At 37.2% G+C, this 24,703-nt stretch overlaps 1 protein-coding gene across 1 annotated transcript; it reads left to right on the forward strand.

Moving 5' to 3' along the window:
* The first annotated feature begins 2,996 nt into the window (after nucleotides 1–2,996).
* LOC146162764 (uncharacterized) lies at nucleotides 2,997–21,451 on the forward strand. Its single transcript, XM_083383963.1, has 11 exons — nucleotides 2,997–3,565; nucleotides 9,896–10,114; nucleotides 10,656–10,805; nucleotides 11,313–11,418; nucleotides 12,465–12,493; nucleotides 13,164–13,301; nucleotides 14,087–14,205; nucleotides 16,178–16,275; nucleotides 16,915–17,102; nucleotides 17,726–17,872; nucleotides 18,582–21,451. Exons 1-11 carry the CDS (start codon nucleotides 3,482–3,484, stop codon nucleotides 21,444–21,446), a joined length of 4,143 nt encoding a protein of 1,380 aa, XP_083240089.1. The 5' UTR covers nucleotides 2,997–3,481; the 3' UTR covers nucleotides 21,447–21,451.
* Nucleotides 21,452–24,703: the final 3,252 nt, after the last annotated feature.

The raw sequence follows: 24,703 nt of genomic DNA on the forward strand, positions 1-24,703 counted from the left end.
TCTTGGATCAAGCCCTTCTGGAGTCGTACTGGCCAACGATAACGGAACTCCTAGTACACAAGATGCTTTATTACAAGGCTCACCAAAACCAGTCGGCCTGATCAGCATTATGGCGCCTATAAGTAATATAATATAGAAAGTCACTTGAGAAATATATTACTTATTGGTCTAGTGGCTTTAGCTTTATTGACTAAACAAGCTTCAAGCCAGGGTTGAGTAGAATAACTTTCTTTACCCAAACGATAAAATATTTAACGGGACATCTAGAACAAGTAATCTTATAAAACCCGAGGTTATTCTTTCAAGTAATGCACAAAAAAGCTACTGAGATCTTGGTTTAAATACATTCGAGGAGATGTCGGGATGGCCAGTACAACATTTTTACGACCTACCGTTTTTTTTCAATTCTTTCAAAGGAACGCCGTCCTACATAATTTCACCACTGTTTTAAGCTCTAATTATTGTGCATTTCAAACATAGCATTTTGCATCCAAATGAATCCATTGTCGTGTTTGTACTATATGTCCCGTTCTGGGCCAAAAGTGTAATTGACTGATTGACGGCAAGGCACGTTGAAAGCGTTTGAAAGTATTTGGATCCGGTAAAAGTGTTGGGAAAGAGCCGTTTAGATTTAAAGGGACAGTTTAAGCTGACGTTATTATCCTGATAACGTCGTCAATTTCCAATTCTCTCAAAAACCGACTTGATATATTTCGATAAAGACTCATTTTTACCCGACTAGATTACCTTGGTTCAGGAAAAATATCGCGTAAAACATGCATAAAAGAGAAAGTAAAAATGTTCGCGCAGTCATAATGGTGCTATCAGCCACAGTCTGTCGATGTGTCGTAGTTTGCTAACCCCTAGCCTAACTACTGGAAAAAACAATATTAAAACTAGATGCGACAGATAGCTGTAAAGGACTAAAACGATGACGTCACACTACTGTTTTTTGTCCCCCAATTAGAGGTGACTAGGGGTGCAGACTCATGAACCTCTACTACAGCGCACCTACATACCATTCAACGCCATGTCTAAAAATTCGAAAGTTCTACGATGTATACTTTTTCTATAAAGCTTCGGACAAAAATCGGTCTGAAAAATACCAAGCAAACCATGGCAAACCATAACATACCAAGCAAGCCATAGAAAACCATAGCAACCAACAAAGAATAACGGTAAAAACAAAAACCCCGAAAACAAATTTTCGGCCCATATAAATATTACAGTTAGTTGCACCGCCAGATGGCGATATAGGGTAAAAAATGCGCCAAAATCTCTCAACCAATCAGCGTCGCAGCTGCTTCAGCCAAGCGCAGCAATCAGCACTTCTAGCACTTAAGGGTCGCAGCAGTTTACAAACTGCATTTTCCAGATGCAGAAACGCTACGTGCTTGCGTGCGTCGGTGCGTCAGTGCGTGCTGCGTCACAGACGCCGATTGTGACGTCATATAAGCCTGCTGCTGGCGGCGTCTGGCAAATCACTTAGACCTGGTGCTTGCTGATAATGAGGCGTCGCTTTCGCTGGTCTCGGAGGTCAGCCAGCAGTTATCGCGCGGCCCAAGTTTATTTGACAGGCAGTGGTTTCCGAAATAGCCGGGACCCGCTCGGAATTCGCGAACTTACGAGAAACAGACGCTGCTTTGCTTGATGAGGTTTGGAAATGAACTTTGGATGCGTTTCGAGAAGTTTCGATTCCGTCAAAACAGTTGTGACGAGAAAACTAGACTGCTATGATTTCAGTGCTTGCTGCAAACTGAATTACCCTGATGCCAGGCACGTATTTTCTAGAATAACCAATCGCCCTTATTTGTCTTGCATGTAGGAAATAAAATAAAATACATTTATAATTTCTTTGCTAAACTTTTAAAGCAAGTACCCCAATTACCCAAACAGAGTTAGAGTGTTCTGTTGGTCCTAGGTCCTAGAAGTGCAAGTGCTTGATTTAATACTCGGGTCAGAAAATGTAACGAAGGCAAGATGTAGAATAACCCTCCTCAGCCAATTATACAACATTGTATATATTTCGCATTTAAAAAGTGATATAATATCCAAATTATCGCTCGCTGCATTGTGAGAAAACGCAAGGGCTAATACACTGAAAGGTCTAAAATATGTGTGCAAAATTCAAATTCGACCATATTTTGTTGTAGTAGTATTTTTCAAAGTTGGTCTCAGATTTTTTTAATGGGAACTTGAAGGAATGAAAGGGCCGCTGCCTATTTCAGATTTAGCCGCAGGAACCAAAACCAAGGTGGGGCTAAGAGATGTTGATTTAGTTCGTGTGGTGATCAGATTAGTGGTTTCACAGTTTCGTGCGTGAAATCTAACGTTCAAGTATTTAAAACGAGGCCGCAAACTTTACTGTTTTATCCACTTTTAAGCAAAACAGCTAATGCCATCAAGACTGAATTAGGCTTCCAACTTTTATTATATTAAGTTAATTTAGCCTCATTAACAGATGAAGTATGAAAGTCCTAACTCTATTTCTTTACCATTTCAACAGAAAGGTCCTTTCTCAACCATTTTTAAAACTCTATTGTATATTTTGCCATTAACTCTTTATACTGCTGTTTCTCAGTCTTTATCAGCTAATTCGCATTTTCAGCAATCCGAATATCGCGAATACCGAACTAAATTTAGTCCGCATACCCTCAGGCAAGTTCCAGCACTTTTTATCGCTTCACATTTACACGTGTTTTGCGTGAGATATCGCGCCTTATAAAATCGATATTTGTGATTGAAAGTTGTCGCGTAAAATCGTATATTAGGGAGAATGTACAACTTTTCGCGCAGTCATATTATTGTTATCAGCCAAGTTCGTAAGACTTCTAATTTTTGTTCGTCGTCAGTTATAACAGCAATATATATATAAATAACCCAGTTTCCCATGAAATCAACTCCTAATTTGTTTCTGTTAGCTTCTTGTATGGACTTTGACTGTGTGTGTTACCATTATTTAGAATTCAGTTATAAACAAATTAAATTATGGTTAGCCAATGGTCAGTGAACTATAAACAGCAGCCTGTATGGGTTAATTTCGGTCGCTGAAAAGTTATAGCGAAAAATATATATTATATATTACAATGTATTGAAAGTGGGCGTTTGTTGTTTTTTAACTTTTCTTGTTTATATACACATCATTGGAACAGTGATCGACAAGCAGAAACCTGCTTCCAATGTTTCAAATAAAATTCTGATTTTCATTATGAAACATGCCATTATTTTGTTCTTTTTAATCAGCAGGGACACCTTACTTTATCTTTTCTCCGTCGATATAGTTTGTGCAGTTTTAAGCTACTTTCATATATCTTCCAGGTTCACAAGATCTAGTTTACAGCCAAATAACCACATCAAAATCGCAGTTAATAGCTATGTAGAAAATTCGAAACTGAAAGCTCGCAACTTAACCAAATAATAAAGTCGAACTTCACCGGGGTGCAAGTAACTTGGTCGTAATGCGCTGAACTTGGTCGCAACGATGGAGTACGGCGATACGTACCACAACCAACCCACATACCCCCTCGAATCTGAGGGGGTACGGCCAGTGACGTCATCCGTTCAGGTAAGATAAGCTTAAATAGCGTGTGTTTTTATTTTTTTATTTTATTATTTAAACCAGCTATATTTTTGTACAACTTTGCACAGCGTTGTAATTACCTAAGTCAATGTCTTTGATACTTTTTTGGGTATAATGACTTTATCTATGTGATTTATACAAATAAATTGACTTAGGCCTAAGTCATTTACACAAATGACTTGACATATGTTAAGATGTTTTGATCAAATATTTTTTAGCAAAATTAGGTTATTCGCTGATGATGGCATGAGAATTTGCCGAAACATTTGAAAATAAAGCATGTCGCTTTTTACGTCTATTTGGGCCGTTATTTTCACCATTAAACTTATGAACAGATCCGTATATAGTGTTCCAATGGGTTATTTAACCAATTATAAAATTTAATAAATGTTACTTTGCTTCGTTTTTTTGTGTTTGCTTTGCAAAATATTGGCCAGAATGGGACGAATTCACTCTTTTTAGAAAGTTAATTATTTTTAACTTGAAAATGACTTTCGTAAGTAATGACGTGGACTGGGACTTGACTTACTATTTGTTTTCGTTTTTGCGAATGACGTCACTAGGATTTTATAGTTTATAACACTGTGTTTCTAAATTAAACGTAAAACGCCTCTTAGGATTTCCACGAATTACAACAATACTGATATTAAGTCGAACACCCACAAGTATTAAGGCGGCCAATATTTTCGAAATGTCCCAAATATATTTGGCAACGTCTCCAGCCATTATTAAACGTAAGCCAGTTTTCAGACCTTGTTAGTCATCATTTGGTTTCTCCATATTGCTCAATTACACAGATGAATAGTTGTTTTGTGTCTGGAAGAAACAGCCTGTAGAAGAAACGTTTGCGTAATTCTTGTTTCACAAAATGCAAAATAAGAGCACTTCGGGTTGCTTCAGTTTTTTTCCTCTGTTAATTGCTTTGGCACCATACTTTTTTTGTATCCCAAAATAAAATTTTAGTAAGAGTAAAACACTTTAACATGTTCAAACACACAACTTAACCTATAAAATCATTTTTTCACTGACCCACACACCAGAAGCAGACTCCAGACTTTGTTATTCACCATTTCGTTTCTCCATATTGCTCAATTACACAGCTGAATGGTTGTTTTGGGTTTGAGAGGCAAAACTTAACCGCGCTATTTAGAGAAAAGGTTTGCGTGACGCTAATGTAGCAGAAGTTGCGGACGAACCTGATATACGCACTGCGTCAATTATGCCTTAAATACCCACGCATTCGAATCCTGTTGTATTAAGAGAAAATAAACCATGGAACTAAAGTCGTGTGATGTTATTTCACACCTGACGTCGTTAAAACTTTAAACGGTAATGTTAAAAAATATTCTTAAAGTCAAAAATGTTGAGTAAATCGACATCATCCTAAAAAAGACGTTTTAATACGAACTTTTATCACCTTCATTTAACCGAACGTCTTAATCGAGCTAGATTACAGATCCGTGCATATACTGTATCTCAATGTTAAATAACTTTAGTACCAAATTTTGTTGCCAATTTAATTATATGGAGCAAACCTAATTTGGGGAAGTGAGACAATAGGATATTTTTGAACGTAGATTTTTCTGGACATTGTTGAAATAATACACCACTTGTAACAAACTGCTTAATACCCTTTTCAACATACAAATTTGTCCAGGAATACAACGTTTATATTATTTTTATATTCGTAACAGCAATCAATTTAATATCATATTCGTGACAGTAACAGCAAAATAATCTAGCAAAGCTATAGAAAGAAGATTCTATTTGAATAAGATATACTGACGATGCCTTAGTTGGCGAAATATATATATATCTTTTTAAGATCTGGTTAATGTGTCTGACCTGAATTGCTAGCTTTGCTAGATTATTTTGCTGTTACTGATCAGGAATTAAGGACGACATTTATCTTGCAAGGGTCAAGGTGATTTCTATTATTCACATATTCAGTGCAACATCGTGACAGTAAGGATATTTTATAAATACAGTTTAAAGCAATAAGTGTTATTTATACACGTGAGAGTATCCAAATTACCTAAAGTTTTACATTCGCCGAGCTAAGGCCCGAGGACCAGATCCGACCTATAGGATCAATTTTTTCGGCCCGCGACATAATTTCGTAATGATTCCAAAATACGGTTAGAAATACTTTATTAAAGTTTCGGATGCAAGACCAAGCAAAGTTTTAATGAAATTTTAACTTCAGCCACAATTTTATTAAGCTCAAGTATATTAAACACAATTTTGGTACGCTCATTGTATTTTTGTATTAAGCTCTTTGCATATAAGTATTTTTACATTTCCATATTTCTACTTAAGTCCTAAATGAATAAAAATAAAATAAAGTCAACAAAATTTGGCCCAAGATCGTCTATATCAGTGATTTCCAAACTGTGTGCCTCGAGAGATTATCAAGTGTGCCGCGAAACTTTTTGTAATTTCGGAAAAGAGAGCATTTCTATTACCAATAGGCATACACGCAAGCATTTTAGACTTTAAAACGCACTATTCATTACAAATTAACATTTATAAACATTTAAATATAGTTTGTCGTGTGTTAAGGGCGATTGCAAAATTACTCTATTGTTACTCTGTTAAAAGTGTGCTGCGAAACGGTTAAGATTTTTTTAATGTGCCGCGAGCCAGAAAAGTTTGGGAGCCACTGGTCTATATTATCCGGCCGTCCAGAAATCACAATCAACGTCCAGGGCTACTACTTTCCTGCCCACAAAGCAGTTCTAGTCGCAAATAGTGCTTATTTCCGTAAGTATTTGAGAAACTACAAAGAAAACATGTTTACCGTCAACTTGAACTTACGCAATGTCGAGGTGAAAGTAATGTTAAGGAAGAAATTGCATATATATATATGTATTAATAATATTGCAATGGTTTTGAAAATATGAATAATATGGAGGCTCTGAATTCTTGCTTATTATAGGCAGTTACTTTGGAAAGCAAAAACAAATAATATAATAAACGAATATTTTATAGTTTTTTACGGCAAAATTCGCGTCGCATTGCCGGGTCCATTAAATGAGCATTTTCTCGCCAATTTCCCGATAACTTTCCCCTCACATCATTTATCGTCGTTTCGGGCAATTCTTATCACCTTTCTGCGGCAGATTTAAACCCGAGAAGTGAAAATTGACGCAAAGCAGAACCTTATAGTTTTAAGAACAATTTTAAGGCGAGGCAATTGTACAAATGGAAAAGTTGCGAATGGAACCGGAGAAAATAAATACAGCTCTTGCGGCCATTATTGTAGATGGTATGCACAAAATATAACCCTTGTTATAATCCGTATCTCAAAATAGATCAAAAGGTAACGATTTGCCATGACCTTCAGGCAGTGACGTGCAGCCTTTCGATGACCTTGGCCGAATGATTATGCTATGTCATCTTGGGGAACAATTTTAGTTTTTTTTACTCTGCACCAAATAATTCAAAATTCTTAATTGCACAATATACTTTTATCAGGTTGAAACAGTTGCTGTGTATAGCAAATACTAAAAAGTAGGAAAAATCATATAAATAGTATCAGAATTTGTAAAGTTATAAAGTGTTAAAATTACTTATTTTTATGACTTCTTGACAAACAGTCAACAACAGGGAACCTATTTTTTTGGTTTATTGTGTTCTGGAGCACAAACTTAAACCGAGTCAATTGTACAAAAGGAAAAATTACAAACAAAAAGCGGAGAAACAAATGCAGCCTTTGTCGCCATTATAGAAGATGGTGTGTTGCTAAATTTTAACATCTGCTGTTAAATCCCTTTTAAAAAAGAAACTCAGGTAACGATTTTTTTTAAATTGACCTTCCATTATGCCAGATATGACAGATGGTTTGTTGCTAAATTATAGCATCTGGTATAATCGTATCCTAAAATAGACCAAAATGTAACGATTCCTTGACAATAAGCTGTAGGCAGTGACGTTCAACCTTATGTTGGCCTGGGGTTAGATATATATGCTTTGTCATCTTTAAAGCAAAATTTAGTTTCTTTTTATATAGACCGAACGATTAATAAAGTAACAGTTGCTGTCTAGATAACTAATATTAAGAAGAGGAAAATTCTCTATTAAAATATAGTAGTAGACTAGTAGTTATACAGTGCGCCATACACTATAGTTGTATTTGTAATTTCTTAATAAACACATATGGCCCACCTGCATCACAATACTTAAACGTAATTACGTTGCCATGTATTTATATAACATTCAAAAACAGCTTCACTAGTAACTGTAATATTTAACCAAAGTTTTTGGCAACCTAACAATTACAATTAAGGAGAAGGTTATGATAATATGCCTGGTAGAAATAGTTTATACATGTGTAAGATGTGTTTATATTAGGGTTACCATATTTTCGTGGCCTGAAACCCGGACACTCTTTAGTCCCCACTAGTGATTTTTAAAATGAGGTATCAACACATTGTCTGTCAATATGACGTCACACTGGCAATGCTTTGCCTATCCATTGTATACCGGAGTGGATTTTTGAACATAGTGTAGTGAATTCCCTAGGCTATTGGGTCATCTCTGATTTGATCTCTGGTGATCTCTAGGCTAGGGTTACTATATTTGATAATGCCCAAATCCATAACAAGTTTACCTCAGTTGCATGATAAATCAGTTGCATGGTAAACTCAGTTGCATGGGAAACCAACTTTAGAATATTACCAAAGTACTTTATCGCCATTGTTTTTTACGAAACTATACACAAACAGAAAATAATGTTGTATTGCAATACACGAATGCAAGTTCTCATTAAGCATTCAACAAAACGACAATTTCCTTGGTATTCTCATTTGGTCTGCAACAGACTTCTTGTTGCGCTATTTTCTACTGCTTTATAATTTTCTTCAGTGAATATACGCTCTTGTCGTTTCAGACATGTTCTAAATTTTGCAATATCGACCAAGATATAAGGCCTTCAGCTACTAGCCCAGCTCCACTCATCCATGTATCCCAAATAGAGCGCTGTATTGTCGTTTATGACGCAACAATGAAATTATTATCCGTACCGGAACAAACAATTTAAAAAAATTCCGGACATTTAAGCATATTTTGGCATTTCCCCCCGGACGCAGTTTGAACACTAAAATTCCGGACATGTCCGGGGAAATCCGGACGTATGGCAACCCTGGTTTATATGTTATCTTAAGGTCAGGTTGTTGCAATGAAAAGTCCCAGTTAAAATATTATCAAAAACCAAAATTGTGTCAAAAATAACTTTTTAACCGAAATTTAGTTTTCTGTGAGCTAATTTTGACCCACCTAAATCACGTTTAGCAACCGGGGGATTAGATTCTTTGCACGTCACCAAAATATAACGCCAGTTGTTGTCAATCGCTTCTCAAAATAGAAACCAGCGTAACCACATCGACAATGACCTTGCGATTTGTGCGATGACACCTAAGTTAACGACAGGTCGCAAATAATAGGAGGTGCTGTATCTGTATGTAGCAAGTTGAGCCATCGCGCAAAATGAAATTGAACCTTTGGTCAAATTACCGCCTCTTAAAATTACAGGTTCCTATTGTTTCTTAAAATAACAGGTTCCAATTGTTTTTTACAATGCTTAATATTGTTAGCCGCGTTTCTCGCCACTTTGACAAACCTGAACATTTTCCATTGCGTCATATTCTTAGGTGACTATAGTTGTTGAATAGAAATCGTAGTTTTGTCGTTTTAGAACAATTCTTTCGAATCGGAGAATTTACATCTTATTAACTTGCGGTTATTTCGTTTGTTGGTAAAATCATAAAGTAGCAATGTGAGTCTTTCCTTGGCTAACTCAAACAACTCTTTTTCCTCCTTTTTTGAGCACCTTATATATTTTTTCAACTTCACATTTTCATTTTTCGACCACACTTTTCACAAGTAGGGCAAAATGAAATTAATATATAACTTCAAACCTTTTGTTTTAACATCTAGCGGTTTATATTAGTGAACCACTTGAATATTTTTACCAAAAACCGACAATTAGAAGAAAATCCGACAATTAGAGCTGGTAGGGTGTAAAACAACGATATTAACGAACATAGCCCTTAATCAAACTTAAAAATATCGATAGTGAAATGAATGTCAAAAACCCATAAAGGAGTAGGTGGCATTTTGTGAACATTTCAAATAAATCTTAAGATAATGGCTGGAGGTTGTAGTTCGACGCAAAAAGAGTATTACAGCCCATATTGAAAAAGGTAACATATTGTGAACGTTTTGATTAAATCTTTATATATTTTCAACATGCTAAAGAAAGCCTATTTCCGATAGTAGTGTACGTCGTAACTTCACAAAATCACCTTTTCAAAGGAGGGAGGTCGCAAATCGGATGAGAGCAGCGAGAGCAAGTCTTCGGGCGGCTCTCAGATTGGGGAGATTCCCGACAGTTTCGTGCGAGTTCGTTTCGAAGATCTTGAGTTTTGCGAGAAATGTGGGGAGGGGAGTTTTGGGAGCGTGTTCAGAGCGAAGTGGCTGCCCCAGGGGAAGAAGGAGGTGGCAGTGAAGAAAATACATCACATGGATAAGGAGGTAAGCGCGTGCTTTACAAACTACATACACAGTAAACAAGCATAACAACTTGTCGACAAAATTATTATATAAGCATATTTAGTTCTGAAAGATTTACATCTCTATTAAGTTTAACTAAATGTTTTCAAATAAACATTAGACATGCTTGTTTTTACATTTTGAGGCTTGCGCATTTGGAGAGGTGCATCAACAAGGCATTGGCATCATTTTTAGGTTATCATTCGAATGAATGACTTTTAGTTAATTTGTTGCGAATTATGACTGATCTTATTGGCAACATTTTAATTGGAGACTGATTTCAAAACCTAGGCTTATAAAACTGACAATGCCCGGCGTCCGGTGTGAACCGAAGCAGCTTACAAAAAGACTGATTTTAGTCTTGTTATTGACATTGGTTTTATTGGCAAAAAAGTTTATAAAAACTCAAAAGCTTGCTTCTAGACACGTTTTGTTTCAGAATAGAAAAGTTTTTTTAAACCACATAAGCTAAAGCTCGGCCTTTTACCCTTACTATTGATGAAACTCTCTAATTATCTTCCAGGCTCATATACTGAGTGTGCTGAGTCACCGAAACATCATCCAGTTCTACGGCGCATGCGCAGAGAGCCCGAATTACTGCATCGTCACGGAGTTTGCTCCCTACGGAAGCCTCTTCGATTTCCTTTCGACATCACAAAGCGAAAAGATGGAGGTGATTGAAAATATTTTACTGTTGTTGTGATCTTTCTTGTTCCAAAATGTTTTACAGGAGTTTTAATTCTCATTAAGAAATACATTGGGATTTAATTGTTTCGAGGTCATTTCTTTAATTCTATCAACATTATTTATATTTTTTGCAAAACAACTTATGCAAGAGTCCAAATCAAGGTTAAAGCTTACTATTAGTGTTTTAGGCAAAAAAATCACTTTTAGTATAGATTTGATTTGAAAACCTGCCAATGGGCTTTTATGTCCGGCCGTTGACATGTATTCATCTGTCTAGTCTAATTACTCCTCAATTGACGAACATATTTATAAGTAAAAGCGAAATACATAAAAAGCAAACCATAATGGCTCGGAAGACAATTGTAAAAACATAGATGAAAATGTTATTTTTAAACGATAAACAGAAAGATAAATTTCACCGTATAAACAGTCAAGTTTATCTTGTACACATTTAAAAATGTCCTTAACTTGAGTTTTAAACTTTTTTTTCCAGTTTATGCAGCTTCTTTCGTGGTCACGTGACATAGCGATGGGGATGAATTATTTACACGAAGAAGCTCCAGTCACCGTCATTCATAGAGATCTTAAGTCAAAAAATGGTAGGTGTAATATACCAAGGGTTGCAATTTCCTCAGTACTTAATCAAATAACTGAAATCGTGAAGTTAACTAACGACAAGGGATTGTTTCTATGCGCATTTGTCAATATTTCAAAAGTGGTGGCCTACGTAGATTTCAGAATCATATAAACACAATTTAAAGAATATATTCGGACTTTCTAGTATAATTTTTTGTATTTTATCAAATAACTGTGCAATTTTATTGTTTACAAAGGGTATGACGTCATATTTAACACGGATGTGATAACATATTTATTTTGCTGGAATTGGTTTTGACTATTATTATTGCTACTAAAGGATTTCAAGATTCGGAAATACACCCGTTGTACTAGCGTTTATAACTATTCCAAAGTAATGTACAGCAAAAAATCCAGGAAAAAATACTGTAATTTACACAAGATAAAACTGTTGAAACAGTTTTAGACTAAGTGAGACTACAAAGGAAAGAGTACATTAACCTTTTAGTCGATACGGTTATCCTTAAAGTTGGGAATTATGTTGCAATGCCCTTAGGATGACATTAATATGCAGTGCTCTATAGATCTCCGTCCAAAGGTCATTGACCCGATCTTATAGGGTTACTTAAGTTCAGTCGATTTGTAGATGGCATGTTTAAATGGCTTAGTGAAAGGATGTGGCCAAATAGTAAAACGCATATGTGTAGAATGTACATGTATTTTAATCGTTGTTTGCTAAAGTCCCTAATTTAAAAACTAAAAGTCAGGTGTCACTCTTAAACGGCAAAGTGTATATTTGCACAATACTTTTGCGATCCTTACTCTAAAGCTCTTTACATAAAAATGATATATTTTCCTTTAAACAAAACGCCTGATCCTGTTTTTACTCATTTTTTTAACTATGAGTTTTACTAGTTAATATACGCGTCAGCGGAGCAGTGATCGACTGGCTAAAACCTGCTGCCGATGGTTTTTGATTCTATAAAGATACACCCTATTGTTGTCACATAAAAATGTATTCCTGAGATGGTTTTAAATTTATGTAATCTGTCTTGTTTATTTTTTTCAGTTGTGATCTGCAAAGATTTAACCCTGAAGGTAAGCTCTATCGTATCGGTTCAAACAATGTATATATATATTATTTTTAGTTTTATTTCATTATCTAAGAAATGTTTCCAAAACCGATAGGTAATTAAAGTCGGGCATTTTAAAAGAATTACGATTTTGGGCGACTAAAAAAATGGTGAAGTGAATATTTTACCGTCGACAATTTGGTTTTAATTAGGTATTTTTTATAATTTTAATTAGAAACTACGGAACTACCTAAATTTATTTATGTACTACCGAAACACAAACAGGCGCTTAATTTACATTTCTTAGGCTTGATAAACACTTGTAAATAGCCTACTAAAGCCCTATTTTTACCACTACTAAATAAAAAAGTACTAAACTAAAAAAAAAACTACTAAAATTTTGGCAGGTCTACATCGTGAGGATAAATCGCTAAAGCAAATTTTTAATAGCCTGAAAAAATACATTTGAATGATCTAGTTTGCTTGTTTAAGTACATTAATGACGTCATTTAGTATCGGTTCGCGTCGCGATAATTTAGAAATATCGGGTATCGGAAATGTATCGGGTATTGGTATCGGAAATAAAAATGTAAGAATCGATCATCCAACAAGTTTTGAGGTTTGGCTTACACTAGGAGCAACTTATTTTTTGAGCGCATTATTTCGATTTCGAATAGAAACTATTTTCTTTCCAGCTTTGCGACTTCGGAGCGAGTCGATTTTTCAGCGAAACTGTTGTCATGACTGTGACCGGCACTTACCCCTGGATGGCGCCGGAGATGATACAAGGACTGCCTACGTCAGAGCTCTGTGACGTATATTCGTTTGCTGTGGTACGTTCGACTAGCAGGTTTCCTAGCTTGAGTTTGATTTCCTATAGGGGTAATTTATTTCGTCCTTGAGGATAAAGTTTGCTAAACATAGTATGTATGTATGATCTATGCAGCTTGGACAGATTTTAATTTTTGTATGATCTCTACTGTAGTTAAAACATTTTAATTTTTTATGTGTTTTGGCTATTTTAAAAGCTGAATCTGATAAAAGGGGATAATAGAAAAAACTATATTCTCTGCAGGCAAACTTGGTCCTATATTTTTTTAAACACAGACATATTTTGATTAACTTACTGTATTGATGCGGTGCAAGCCGAGAATCTCTGTCATGCATCATTTTTTCAAATTTTTTAATGTATTTTATTGTGTTAGTTGGGTTATATAGAACACATTTTCAGTTAAAAAACGCTAGCTTTCGTTTACCACTTTCTCCTGACATCTTATAATTGTGCCTAACGACTTTAAGATCCATCATTTGTAATAGATTTAGGTATGATACAAATCGAAGGTAAAAGGGATTAGACGTTTGCAACACAAACAGGTATATATGACTCGATTGGTGACCCCCTATTCAGTTCACTAGTTAATTCCAACCTTTTTCGCGGCGTAAAAATACCCAGGAAACGTCTTGTCTCTGCCAAGCCGACTATGAAGTCGCCAAACAAAGGCTCACGGACCGGTAAAAGCCAATTAACTACATCAGCAACTTGATCCACTCTAGATTCCGGTCGACCTTTGTCGGCCAAAATAGCAGCTTATTCCTTCTAACTTTCGCTTGTGCTTAGGTCTTGTGGGAGCTGCTGACCCGCGAGGTTCCGTTTAAAGGCCTTCAGGGCTTCCAAGTGGCCTGGGCCGTCGTCGAGAACAAAGAAAGGCCTCCGGTGCCGACAACTTGTCCCAAGAGGTTGGTGAAAACCAAGTCCGAAGCTGCGTGATCAACAAATGGTCACGTGGCTTAGCACACATTAAACTAAATGTCACGTGACCATGCGATTACTCAGCCGTTTGTTTGCCGATGGCTATCATGTTTTAAAATTGTTATTTTAATAAGATAAAATGGAACAATGTAAATGGAATAAATGTCTAAAAAGAAATAAAAAAGGAAAAATTTTCGGGAAATTTGTCTAACTGAAAAATATAAAAAATATTAGCTTCAGATTGTTTTTTGTCTCTATTTTTTACATTGTTCTGTGTAGAAGGGATAAATCCTGTAAACGAGTGGTCACCAAGACTTGAAAAAGTGTAGTGGCCCTGGGTTGAAATACCCGAAATAGTAATATGTTTTCGGTTAACGACTTCGGTCCCGTGGGCACACTAACTCTATCTTTAAAAACGCAAACTTTGCAATTCGAAAAAATCTCACGCCAGTTCCCATTCCCAGTCGATCAGGAAAGTTTTACAGACAAGTGGAATTCCTAATTCCCACGACGTCAGTGATTCATTTCAAGTTCGCAGTCCCAAACTGTTGACAGACGTCGGCAAGTTAAACAACCCTCTACTCTCTGCGGTCGTCTTGCTTCTATTTTAAACGTAACCTGATCGTAGACTCAACGATTGCGGCAACTTAACAGTTGTTGTTGTTGTTGCCTGATGTTTTGGTTAGGCTTTATCGTATTCGTCACGTAACATTGGTATATACTTTGTTGCTTATGAAACAAGAAATAAATAACAATTTTCATACTTAGAAACACTAAACACGGATCTGTTCATAATCTTCAGTAGAAAGAGAGTGGCCCAAATAATAGATAAAAGATTCATTCTTTTATTTGCAAACGTTTCGCCAAGTTCTTTTGCCATCATCAGTGCAGTAAGTGAGGCTAAGATAAAAACGAGTCACTATAGCCGCTATATTGCGAATGAAAGAATGAATCTTTTATCTATTATTTGGGCCACTCTCTTTCTACTGAAAATTTTCATACGTTCCAACAACAAAATTGTAGTGTCAGTATTAGTTTTTTAGTAAAAAAATTAAAATCAAATATTTGTTTTTTTATTGACTCGGCAGTATTGCAAAATGCTAGACTTCCTCCCCCAAATTTTTTTTTTCTTTAAATTTGAACTTTCATAATCTTCTAAACGGCGCGAACCTTAAGATAGCATTAGAAGTACAATTGTTATAGTTTGAAACCGGTCCGTTTAACCAAATAAAATAACATTGATTCAGACAAACAACCGCAAATTGTCAGTGGATTTCAACCTAACCACAGACCAGCCGTAATGTCCTTTCCTGGCCACTAGAGATAAGAGTAATTTTCGATGACGATACCGCGAGCGTCAGTTATGACAAATATTTAATTTGCTCAATTTATAAGGCGTGGTAGCTGTAAAGGTTTTTGTTGATTGTTTTTTTAGAAACATCAGACCCTTAGTAGTGCGTTAACCTCCTTTATGTAGGTTACTTAATACATACAAATACATCGACACTATTTTAAGACGTTTTTACTTTAAAGCTACTTGTATGTCAATACACATTCTTAGCTATTGATAGCTTAATGATAAACAGTACATTTTTTGTCCGCTTTGTGCGCATTTTTAAAGTAACGTGCAAGGGGGATTATGTTCTGTATAATGTTGGAGATTGGTCAAAGTCAGATAGTACCATTTATGAAGATGTAACACTTGCATAAAAGTAGTGTAGAAGTACTCGCGACTCAAATTTCCGAACCCTCTGAGTTTAGCTACTGATGGTTTTAGGATTTTGAATTACTCTACACAATTTTCTTTGTTATAAACGATCGAGCAACACTGTACAGAACTATTTATAACATTTCCAAAACCGTTTGAGTGAGGTGAAGTTTATAATAAAAAACAAACAGTCTTAAAACAAAAAGGAACGATACAAAATACGACCGGGTGAACCGACCTCTTGTTTCCAGGTTTTCCGACTTGATGCAGAATTGCTGGAGCAATGATGCGGAAAGCAGGCCTCCATTTCACGAGATTGTAGCTCAGCTTAATTCAATGCTCAACGACGGTAAGACGAAATTATATATCCTGGTTTTACAAGTATGCCTTCTCTATCTTAAAATTGCAAATAGGCTTTAATTGAAAACTTGGTATTATTTCTTGATCCGAACTAACAAGTTAATATATACAACAGGCTATCCAGAAAAGGGTTGCCATACGTAGGCCTACACATTTTCCGGACATGTCAGAAATTACACTGTTAACTATAGGCATCCGCTGGAGAATTTTACATTGACCAATCCAGTTCAGTAAAAACAATTGAAACTGGTTGCTTAATCTCAATAATTTGGAGTAAAATTTGCTGTAAGGTTCATTATGGAATTTGTGTTTTTAAAATGGTAACCATTTTCTACAACAGTAACATGGACTTTGTATTCTCTAAATAACATTGGATTTAGAATATACCATTTATTTCTGCTTGACGTTTGACCCATTCAGTCTCACTGGAATCCTTTTTTTTATTTAAAATGTTTAATTCACCTGTAACCTGGCATCTTAAATAACCCCTTTTTCTAATAAGTTTCACATTTTATGAATAACTGTTGTGTGTTTAAAGATTTAAAAAAAATGTAGTTATTATTAGGATCATCAAACAAGCGCGAATTGTAGGGTGTTGAATTAAGCATTTATATTTTCACTTCCTTAGAGCAACTTAGTGAAGAGACGAACATCTTCCTCCGGGAGAAGGAGCAATGGATGCAGGACATGCAGGAGAAGTTGGATGCTCTCCGCTTCCAGGAGAAGGACATCAGTGGGAAGAAGGAGGAGCTGAGACAAAGGGAGGAGAGAGTGAAACAATGGGAGGAGAAACTAAAGGAGCAGATGAGAAATCAGGTATTGGGATGTCTAAAAATGCAGCTGATATAATATATACATTAAATATGTATAAAGGAAGTTTAGCTATAGGTTGGTTTACGTATAAAGGACACATTGCTTAAATATTTATACATTTGTGCCTAACGCTTTTACTTAAATCATTTTTGAACTTATCTTTTTAGATTGTATCGCTCTCTGGTGAAATATATATATGTAAATATATTTGTGTCTGACTCTTTCCTTAGAACTGTTTTTTTGAACTGCCTTTATCAGCTTTTCATTTACAAACTTTAATGCGAAATGTCTATATCAATATATGCCAATAATTCTCGCAAATCTTACCCTTCTTGATATATATTGTGTTATAATTTTAGGAACTGATGATGCTTCTAGTTGGAAAATATATTCATTATATAACATCCAGACAAACTGATTTCCGGTTAACTAAGTTCTGTACTTATTTGCCTCTTTAATACTTAACTTTTAATAAAATGTTGATAAATTTAAACCAACACTCATGCTTCCCTAATTTTTTTCAGTAGAAATTCTTTTGATAATATTTATTTATTTTAAATCATGACCTGTCTCTATGAAAGTTGAGTTGTTTTTTTCTGAACCCCTTTTTTATGCAACTTTTCCAGACTCTAGTCGGTGTTGCTCGCTACAGCAAAACCAGCGAGAACCTCAACTGCAAGATATCAGGGACGGGAGAGGGCGCTATAGAGTCGGTCAAAAATCTGCTAAGTCACATCTGGCAGAACAGCGGAGTCAGCAAAAACGACCAACAGGTAAAATTAGGAGAAAAATGTCTTGTTTTCTGTTTAGTTTCTGTATGTTACCAGATTTATAGACTATTTGGAATTAAACCGACAAATTGGCCAGAAAGTCTTATATAATCGTTTATTATTTTTTTTCTTTAACACTACTAGAATTATAATTGTTCCCCTCATTTTCTTATCCAAAGTAATCTTTACAAATGTTGGAAGAAACAACTGTACAGTTATCTGGGTCAAATCAAAGTCATTGGCACCAAAATAAATGTTAAACCGAGCAATGAAAATGTTTTACATTAAACTTACGAAGTCATTTTGAGATATATTTAACTGCCTGTTAACAGTAGATGTATCAGAGCATATGGCTGGAGGTTGTAGTTAGAAGTACAATGAAAATCAAAGCCCATACAGAAGTAGGTGGCATTTTGTGAACGTTTCTAATGAATGTTAATATAATGACTGGAGGTTGTAGATGGACGTAGAATCAATATCAAAGCCCTTAAAATCTACTACCCCCTTCCGTTAAACATTAATATTAATGCTAACTGGTATCAGACTTTTAAATTGTTTAAAAACAATTTAAGTTCAATTTATTATGTCGTTCTTGTTTGGTGTTGTTAATTAATTTCTTTAAGGTGCTTTAAGATCCCGGGTTTAAAACCTACGTTTAAATCTGTTTTACACCATTTCCAGAAATCGAAATAATAATTTTTTTCTTTTCCAGGCTTCATCGTCCAACCTAGATCCAAGGATCGCAGGTTCAAACCCCGCCTTCGGGGGGAGCAGTAAATCCCGTCTTCCCGCTCTTCCACAGAGGAGCTTCAGTCGTCAGGACTCTCTTTCGAGTCTCGCAAGCTCCGGATCCTATCCCTCCTCCTCTTCACCATTCAAGCCGTCGTCAGGGGCAACCACGAGAAGGGGATGCTCTCCTGGTGAAAGTCCGGATGCTGGAGTGATGAGGACCTCTCCCGTCTTCTCAAATCACTCCAAAGGTCCTCTTCTCGAGTCTGATTTGAACTACAACAAAACACACGAGAACAAATCCATGGACATCTTCGCTCAGCCCTTCGGGTTTTCCGAATTTCCGCGAACGAGTCCGAAACCTCACGAATTTCCGCGAACGAGTCCGAAACCTCACGAATTTCCGCGAACGAGTCCGAAACCTCACGAATTTCCGCGAACCAGTCCGAAACCTCACGAGTTTCCGCGAACCAGTCCGAAAACTCACGAATTTCCGCGTAAGAATTCCAGATCGCCGCCAGGACTCGGAGATTTTTTGCGAACGAACGCGAAATCTCCCGAAGACAAGTCGCAGTGGGGTTTCCCCGAGAACCAGGGCGGCAACTTACCGAGAACGAAGATCCAGACGCAGGTTTCTTCCTCTTCGGAAGAGTACAGCTTCGAGGGATCCAAGGGCTCCCGATCCACCACTGGAGGCGAGCAAGGGGCAAACGGCGAAGTGCGCATGCGCGAACCGGAAGTTCAAACGTGGGAAACGGCCAAGGGCGAAGCCAAGGTCAACCGAAGCAACGAGAACTTCGAGCTGGACACCGGCCAGGATCAACATCCGATGTCCTCCCGTATTCCTCCGCCTCTTCTAGGAAGATTAAAGACGCACAGCTCCTCTCCAAATCTTCTTTCCTCTTCACCTCAGATCGGAGGACCTTTGGAGCAGCTATCCGCTTCTGAGAAGGACATCCGGGATGCTTTAGACGTGATGGCGATCCAGGGAGACCAGGAGGTGGATGACAAGTTTGCGGAGGACTTTATCAAAGCGCTGAAGAAGCTAAAGTCCAGGAGCCAAACAAAGGGAGGAAGATTTAAACCGAAATTAAGCGAAAACCTTCTTGGAATGCAACTTAATCACAGAAGTCCTTTGGCAGCAAATGGCGTCCAGTGTGTTACTGAGACGAACAACTTTTCGAGCCACCAGAAGCAGGAAAACAGTGAGCGATCTTCCTCCCAATCCCAGGTGATCTCAGGTCCTCAGAGCGGAACAATGGTGAAGAGCGAAAACGAGCACAAGAGCGAAAGAAGAAACTCGCTAAACGAGAAGCGCTCGCGAAAAACTTCCTCTGTAAACTCAACAAATCTTCCGGCTTTGGACGAAAGTCATTTCTCAATTCCGTTTAATTCTAACTCGAATCGCGTCAAAATTGCTCCCCTCAACAACGGCATTACTTCAAGAAGACGGAGCTCTCGTGATTTCGTACATCCTGTTTCCAAGTTGGATACCGTACCTGATTCGCGGCCGCAGACTAAGGACTGGTCGGGAACTGCTCAGCCTTTAACTGCTGAGAAAACCACCCAAGTTAAGGAGAATCCTGCCAATCAACTGTGCCAGAACTGCAACGGCAAGATACCAGCAGCCAGAGAAGTGTTACCACCCCCTTTTAGCCACAGCAAGCCTCTAGTCACCACTAGACCACTATCTAGTGACCGTTGTACGCAAGATAACACAACACAGACCGAAGATCAACATCAAACTACTTCTAAAGCGAAGTCTGGAACCCCGGCCTCTAAAACCGCTCAAGTTAAACCGACGCCTAGGAAAGCGAAGAAGTATTCGGGAAAGACAAAGTTCGGGCTCCATACTCCTCTACACAGTAGGGACTGCTTTCTATTGTCAGGTGGGGAACCGACGCCTGCTCCGAAAGCAAGCTCATCCAGTCAGAAGTCTAAAAACAAAGCCCCTCTTTCCAAGGAAGGCGTACAAATTCCGAAAACGCCAAACGAAGAGCGTAAAAATGAAGTTCCATTTCTCAAACATGTCGATTATGACGCTTTCGGGGTTCCTTTGTTTAAGGAAGATGAAACCGACGCGAAGCAAATAATCACTGAGACCATCGCAGAAACGGGTTATTCCCCTGGCGGATTCTTACGTAACAGGCGCTCATTGTTGCCGAGCTACTACCGACGATATTTCAGCGACAGCGGCTTGGAATCGCGATCAAAGTACGAGGATAGCTCCCAAGGAATCTCGATCCCCACTGTGGTGGAGGGAGTTTGTAGATCTTCGTCCATTGAGGAACCAAAGTCCTCAGGAAGATCTCTCTGCCAAAGATCCTTCTCGACTCCGGACGCTTCAAATAGCGATTTGCTCTTCCGAGGAGTTTCTCCTTTTTGCTCCTCGAGAGGAAGAAAGTCCTCTTCTCCCTCTCACGTTAGACTTCCTCCTGATGACGACATAGATGACGTCACGTTTCGTCGAAGCTTGAACGCGAGTCCGTCTTCATCTGCTCCTCCTCTTTCGACCGACTCCGGCTGCGACGATGGAAGAGCCTCCGGATCTGTGTCCCCATCCAGCGGACACCATCCCACACTATTCCCAAAACCTCCCACGGATCACAGGAGGAGATCAATCGATCTTCCAAACTCCTCAGTGATGCGGGAAACGAGATCTGAAGCGATTGGAGTTGATAAAAGAGGTGTGGCGACCACGCCCACACCATCCGCGGAGAAGCAGCCAATAGGAAGGCGTCACGGACTGGTGGAGATGCCAAGCGTGACTGAACTTCGAACTTCGCAGGTTTTTTTTGGATTTGATTTTTTTGGATGGTGGTTTAAGGTTGACGGTAAAATGTCATAGAGAATTATTCGCATTGTTTAATAGAGCAATATGCTTTGTCGACGTCATAATCCAAATGAATTTAAAACAGGTCAAACTACGAAAACGCCCTTAATATTATTCATTTTTAACTTTTTAAGAAAGAATCCTTATTTTGTTATTATGTGATAGACTTCGAAACTTTTTTATAATAATATATATAATCGTTTTATGCAATAATCACAGTTAAACTGAAACGACTAAGAAGCAAAATGGTTTTGATAAATTAACTCCCAGTTTGCTAAAATGAAAATGTCCAAACAACGATAATTATACAAGAGTGGCGAAAAGGTCCGTATTCGACTGCCAACCTTTATGCAGAAATTGGCAAACAGAGGTACGAAAAATAAGTTAGCAATATTAAAAAGTAGCAAGTTTTTATGGACATTATCCGAAATGAAAACCATCTTCCAATACAGGTAACCCCCGATCCAAGGCCCCAGTCTCGACAAAGCAGTTCTCCATCTCCTATACAGAAGCAGAGGTTCACGGCTGGTACGAGTCTAATCATGAGGACTTCTCCTCCAAATGACACGACCTCCGATCCACAAAGACACAAGTCCCTCTCTCTCCATCATCAGCAGAAGAAACAACAAGATGAGCCTTCAAGACGGCCCAGCTTGCCATGTAAGTTCCTTTCAGAAGTACACTTACCAGGCCAGCAGAGCCAGCAACCACGGGCCAACAATTCCCGGTTTCCGATAAAGAATGTCCCCGACAGCAGTTTTCCGATAAAGAATGTCTCTGACGCTGGAAAATCGATAAGGAATATTTCTGAAGGCATGCTTCCGATAAAGAATGTAGCTGACAGCCACTTTCCTGTTCAAATGCATAAGGTTACAAATGATCGGCACCCACGTGGAGATGACCACGTGTTGAGCCAAGGTCGTTACTCAAGGTCAGCCACGCCACCTCAGGTGCTTTACAGACTTCCAGATGAAAAGGGAATTTACGAAACTGATGATTTCACTTATATCATTCGACCTAAGAAAAAAGTCCGATAAGCGTAACCAAATATGAAATGTTAAATATCCAATTAAAAATTCATTGTTTTTAGCTACTTAGCCAGATAAACAACCCGAACTGTGTTTAGTTGAACGCCTTTCACTCCTTTTATGCAAAGTAGTTCTTTACATTAAGACATTATTCTGTAAGTTAGTTCTGTTTTGAATACTGTACAAAAAAATTACTATTACTAAATGTATTTATTTAGGTGAAGTCATATTGTATAGCCTACACTTTACTATTATCGATAATATCATAAACTGTATTTTAGATCCTGGTTGCCATTTGTTGATTGCTTTTATTTGTTAAGACCTCTTCCAGCGTTTTATACATTTATTTATTCTATTTGTGTTTTGCAATTCTTTCTTTTTCAATAATTACGAGAAACGAATTGTAATAATTATTAAGTTTGATTTACAATTCTTTATTAGCAGTGATTTTGGAAATTGACAGTTATTGTAGCTTATTTGTGAATGACAAAGCCAAAATTGTCTTGTAAATTGACATCATCTTGATTAAGACATTTCTATGCAGACTTGTATTATCATGGCCAGTCAAATGTGTCCTATTTGGCTTTGGCAATTGGCATTCATTATTAAGCTACATTACAGATCTGTGCATATAGTGAACCTAAATGACAGTTATTGGGTTTGTTAATTTTTTTCAACCCCAAAAATTACCTTTTGATTTGTTTTGTTTTGTGCGTATACCTTTTTTAACTTGTTGGTTATTGCTCTGATTTATATACAGTAAAGAAGGAACTGCAAAAGCGGAAATCAATAAACAAACAGACAAATGAGACATGTATATGAAACAAAAATGAAAATGGATATTTTTGAAATAGAAATCCTGTGTTGTTAATCTTGTATGTCGTTTTTGTTCATCCTGTTCAGTTTTGAGTGTATATTTAAATCTTCTTATTTTTATAAAACAAATCTAAAAAATGTCCGAGTTTCTTCATCAAAAAGTAGAAGTGATCATGTTTACGCCCCGACACCTTCAACTTTTTATGCTCGTGTATTTTTGTGAATAAAGTTTTGTTGATTTTAAGTTGACCCACGTGTGTAACTTTTCGTGTTAAACCAACATATAGATTTCATAGCCGTGCAAATATGTTTTGCATTTTGTAGTTAAGATTTAAGATTGTAATATATTTGGCGGACTCCGTGGACCGGCGGTTGAGAACCACTGCTCTAGGTCACCATGTCACCCAACCCTGTATTTTACTACATCTGCTCCTAGACACAAATCACAAACGTTAATGTAACCAGTGGTGAAAGTAGGTAATTCAGGTAAAATAATTTCGAAGCGGCCTTCCGGTGAAATAACATTTTTTGGGACATCGTACCAATAAAAACTTTTTTTTACCAGACCAGTCTACCACCTCTTTGAATGTATTCAAACTATTTTTTCAGTTGAATATTTTTGCACAACTTTAAGCGATAAACTCAGGTTTCCTTAGGTTACCCACGTTATGACATCATCTCTGACAATTTCCATCTTTTCTGGTAAACAGTTTTTTTTATTTTTTTATCGTCCCGGTAAAAAGTATTCTTCTTTTCCCCGTGATATAAAGAAAGAAAATATCTTCTATACGACACATCGTTTCGAAACAATATGTGTAAATGGCTGTATGTGTCTAATTCCAAATACAGTAATCAAGCGTCGCTATATTTAAATCAAATGATATTGAATTTTCGACAAGCTTTTGCACAACCGTGCTTCATCAGGCCAAGGTATAAAAAAAGTAGAAAATCATTTTCTACCATAACCTGATGAAGCATGGTTGTGCAAAAGCTTGTCGAAAATTCAATACAATTTGTCTTTATATAGTTCCACCTGATTACTCCGTTTAGAAACACAAAAGGTTGATATAAAGAAACAAAAGTCCAGCTTAACCAGCTCAATCCAACGCTTCCGCCTCCAAGCTTCACCAGCACGAGATTGCTGCAATGCTCAGCACCAAGACCCGCTCCTTATAAGGCAAGCTGACTTACGTCTGCTCAATCGCCCAGCTAGCTGAATCCCAGGGGCTTATAACACGTGCTGGAGGATTCCTAGCTTGAAATTCGGTCAAAGAGAGCTGCTATCGCTTGCAAACGCACAAAACCTGTATCATATGCGTAAAACTAATGCTGTAATTTCCAAGTTTGCCTTGTTTTTATGGCTTTTTAATCATTTGATGGGTCACATCATGAATTGCAAGTTAAAAATACCTGTATTCCTTTGTCTAT

Source organism: Ascidiella aspersa, chromosome 3 (genome assembly GCF_963924565.1).
Source record: "Ascidiella aspersa chromosome 3, kaAscAspe10.2, whole genome shotgun sequence".
Classification (NCBI taxonomy): Eukaryota; Metazoa; Chordata; class Ascidiacea; order Phlebobranchia; family Ascidiidae; genus Ascidiella; species Ascidiella aspersa.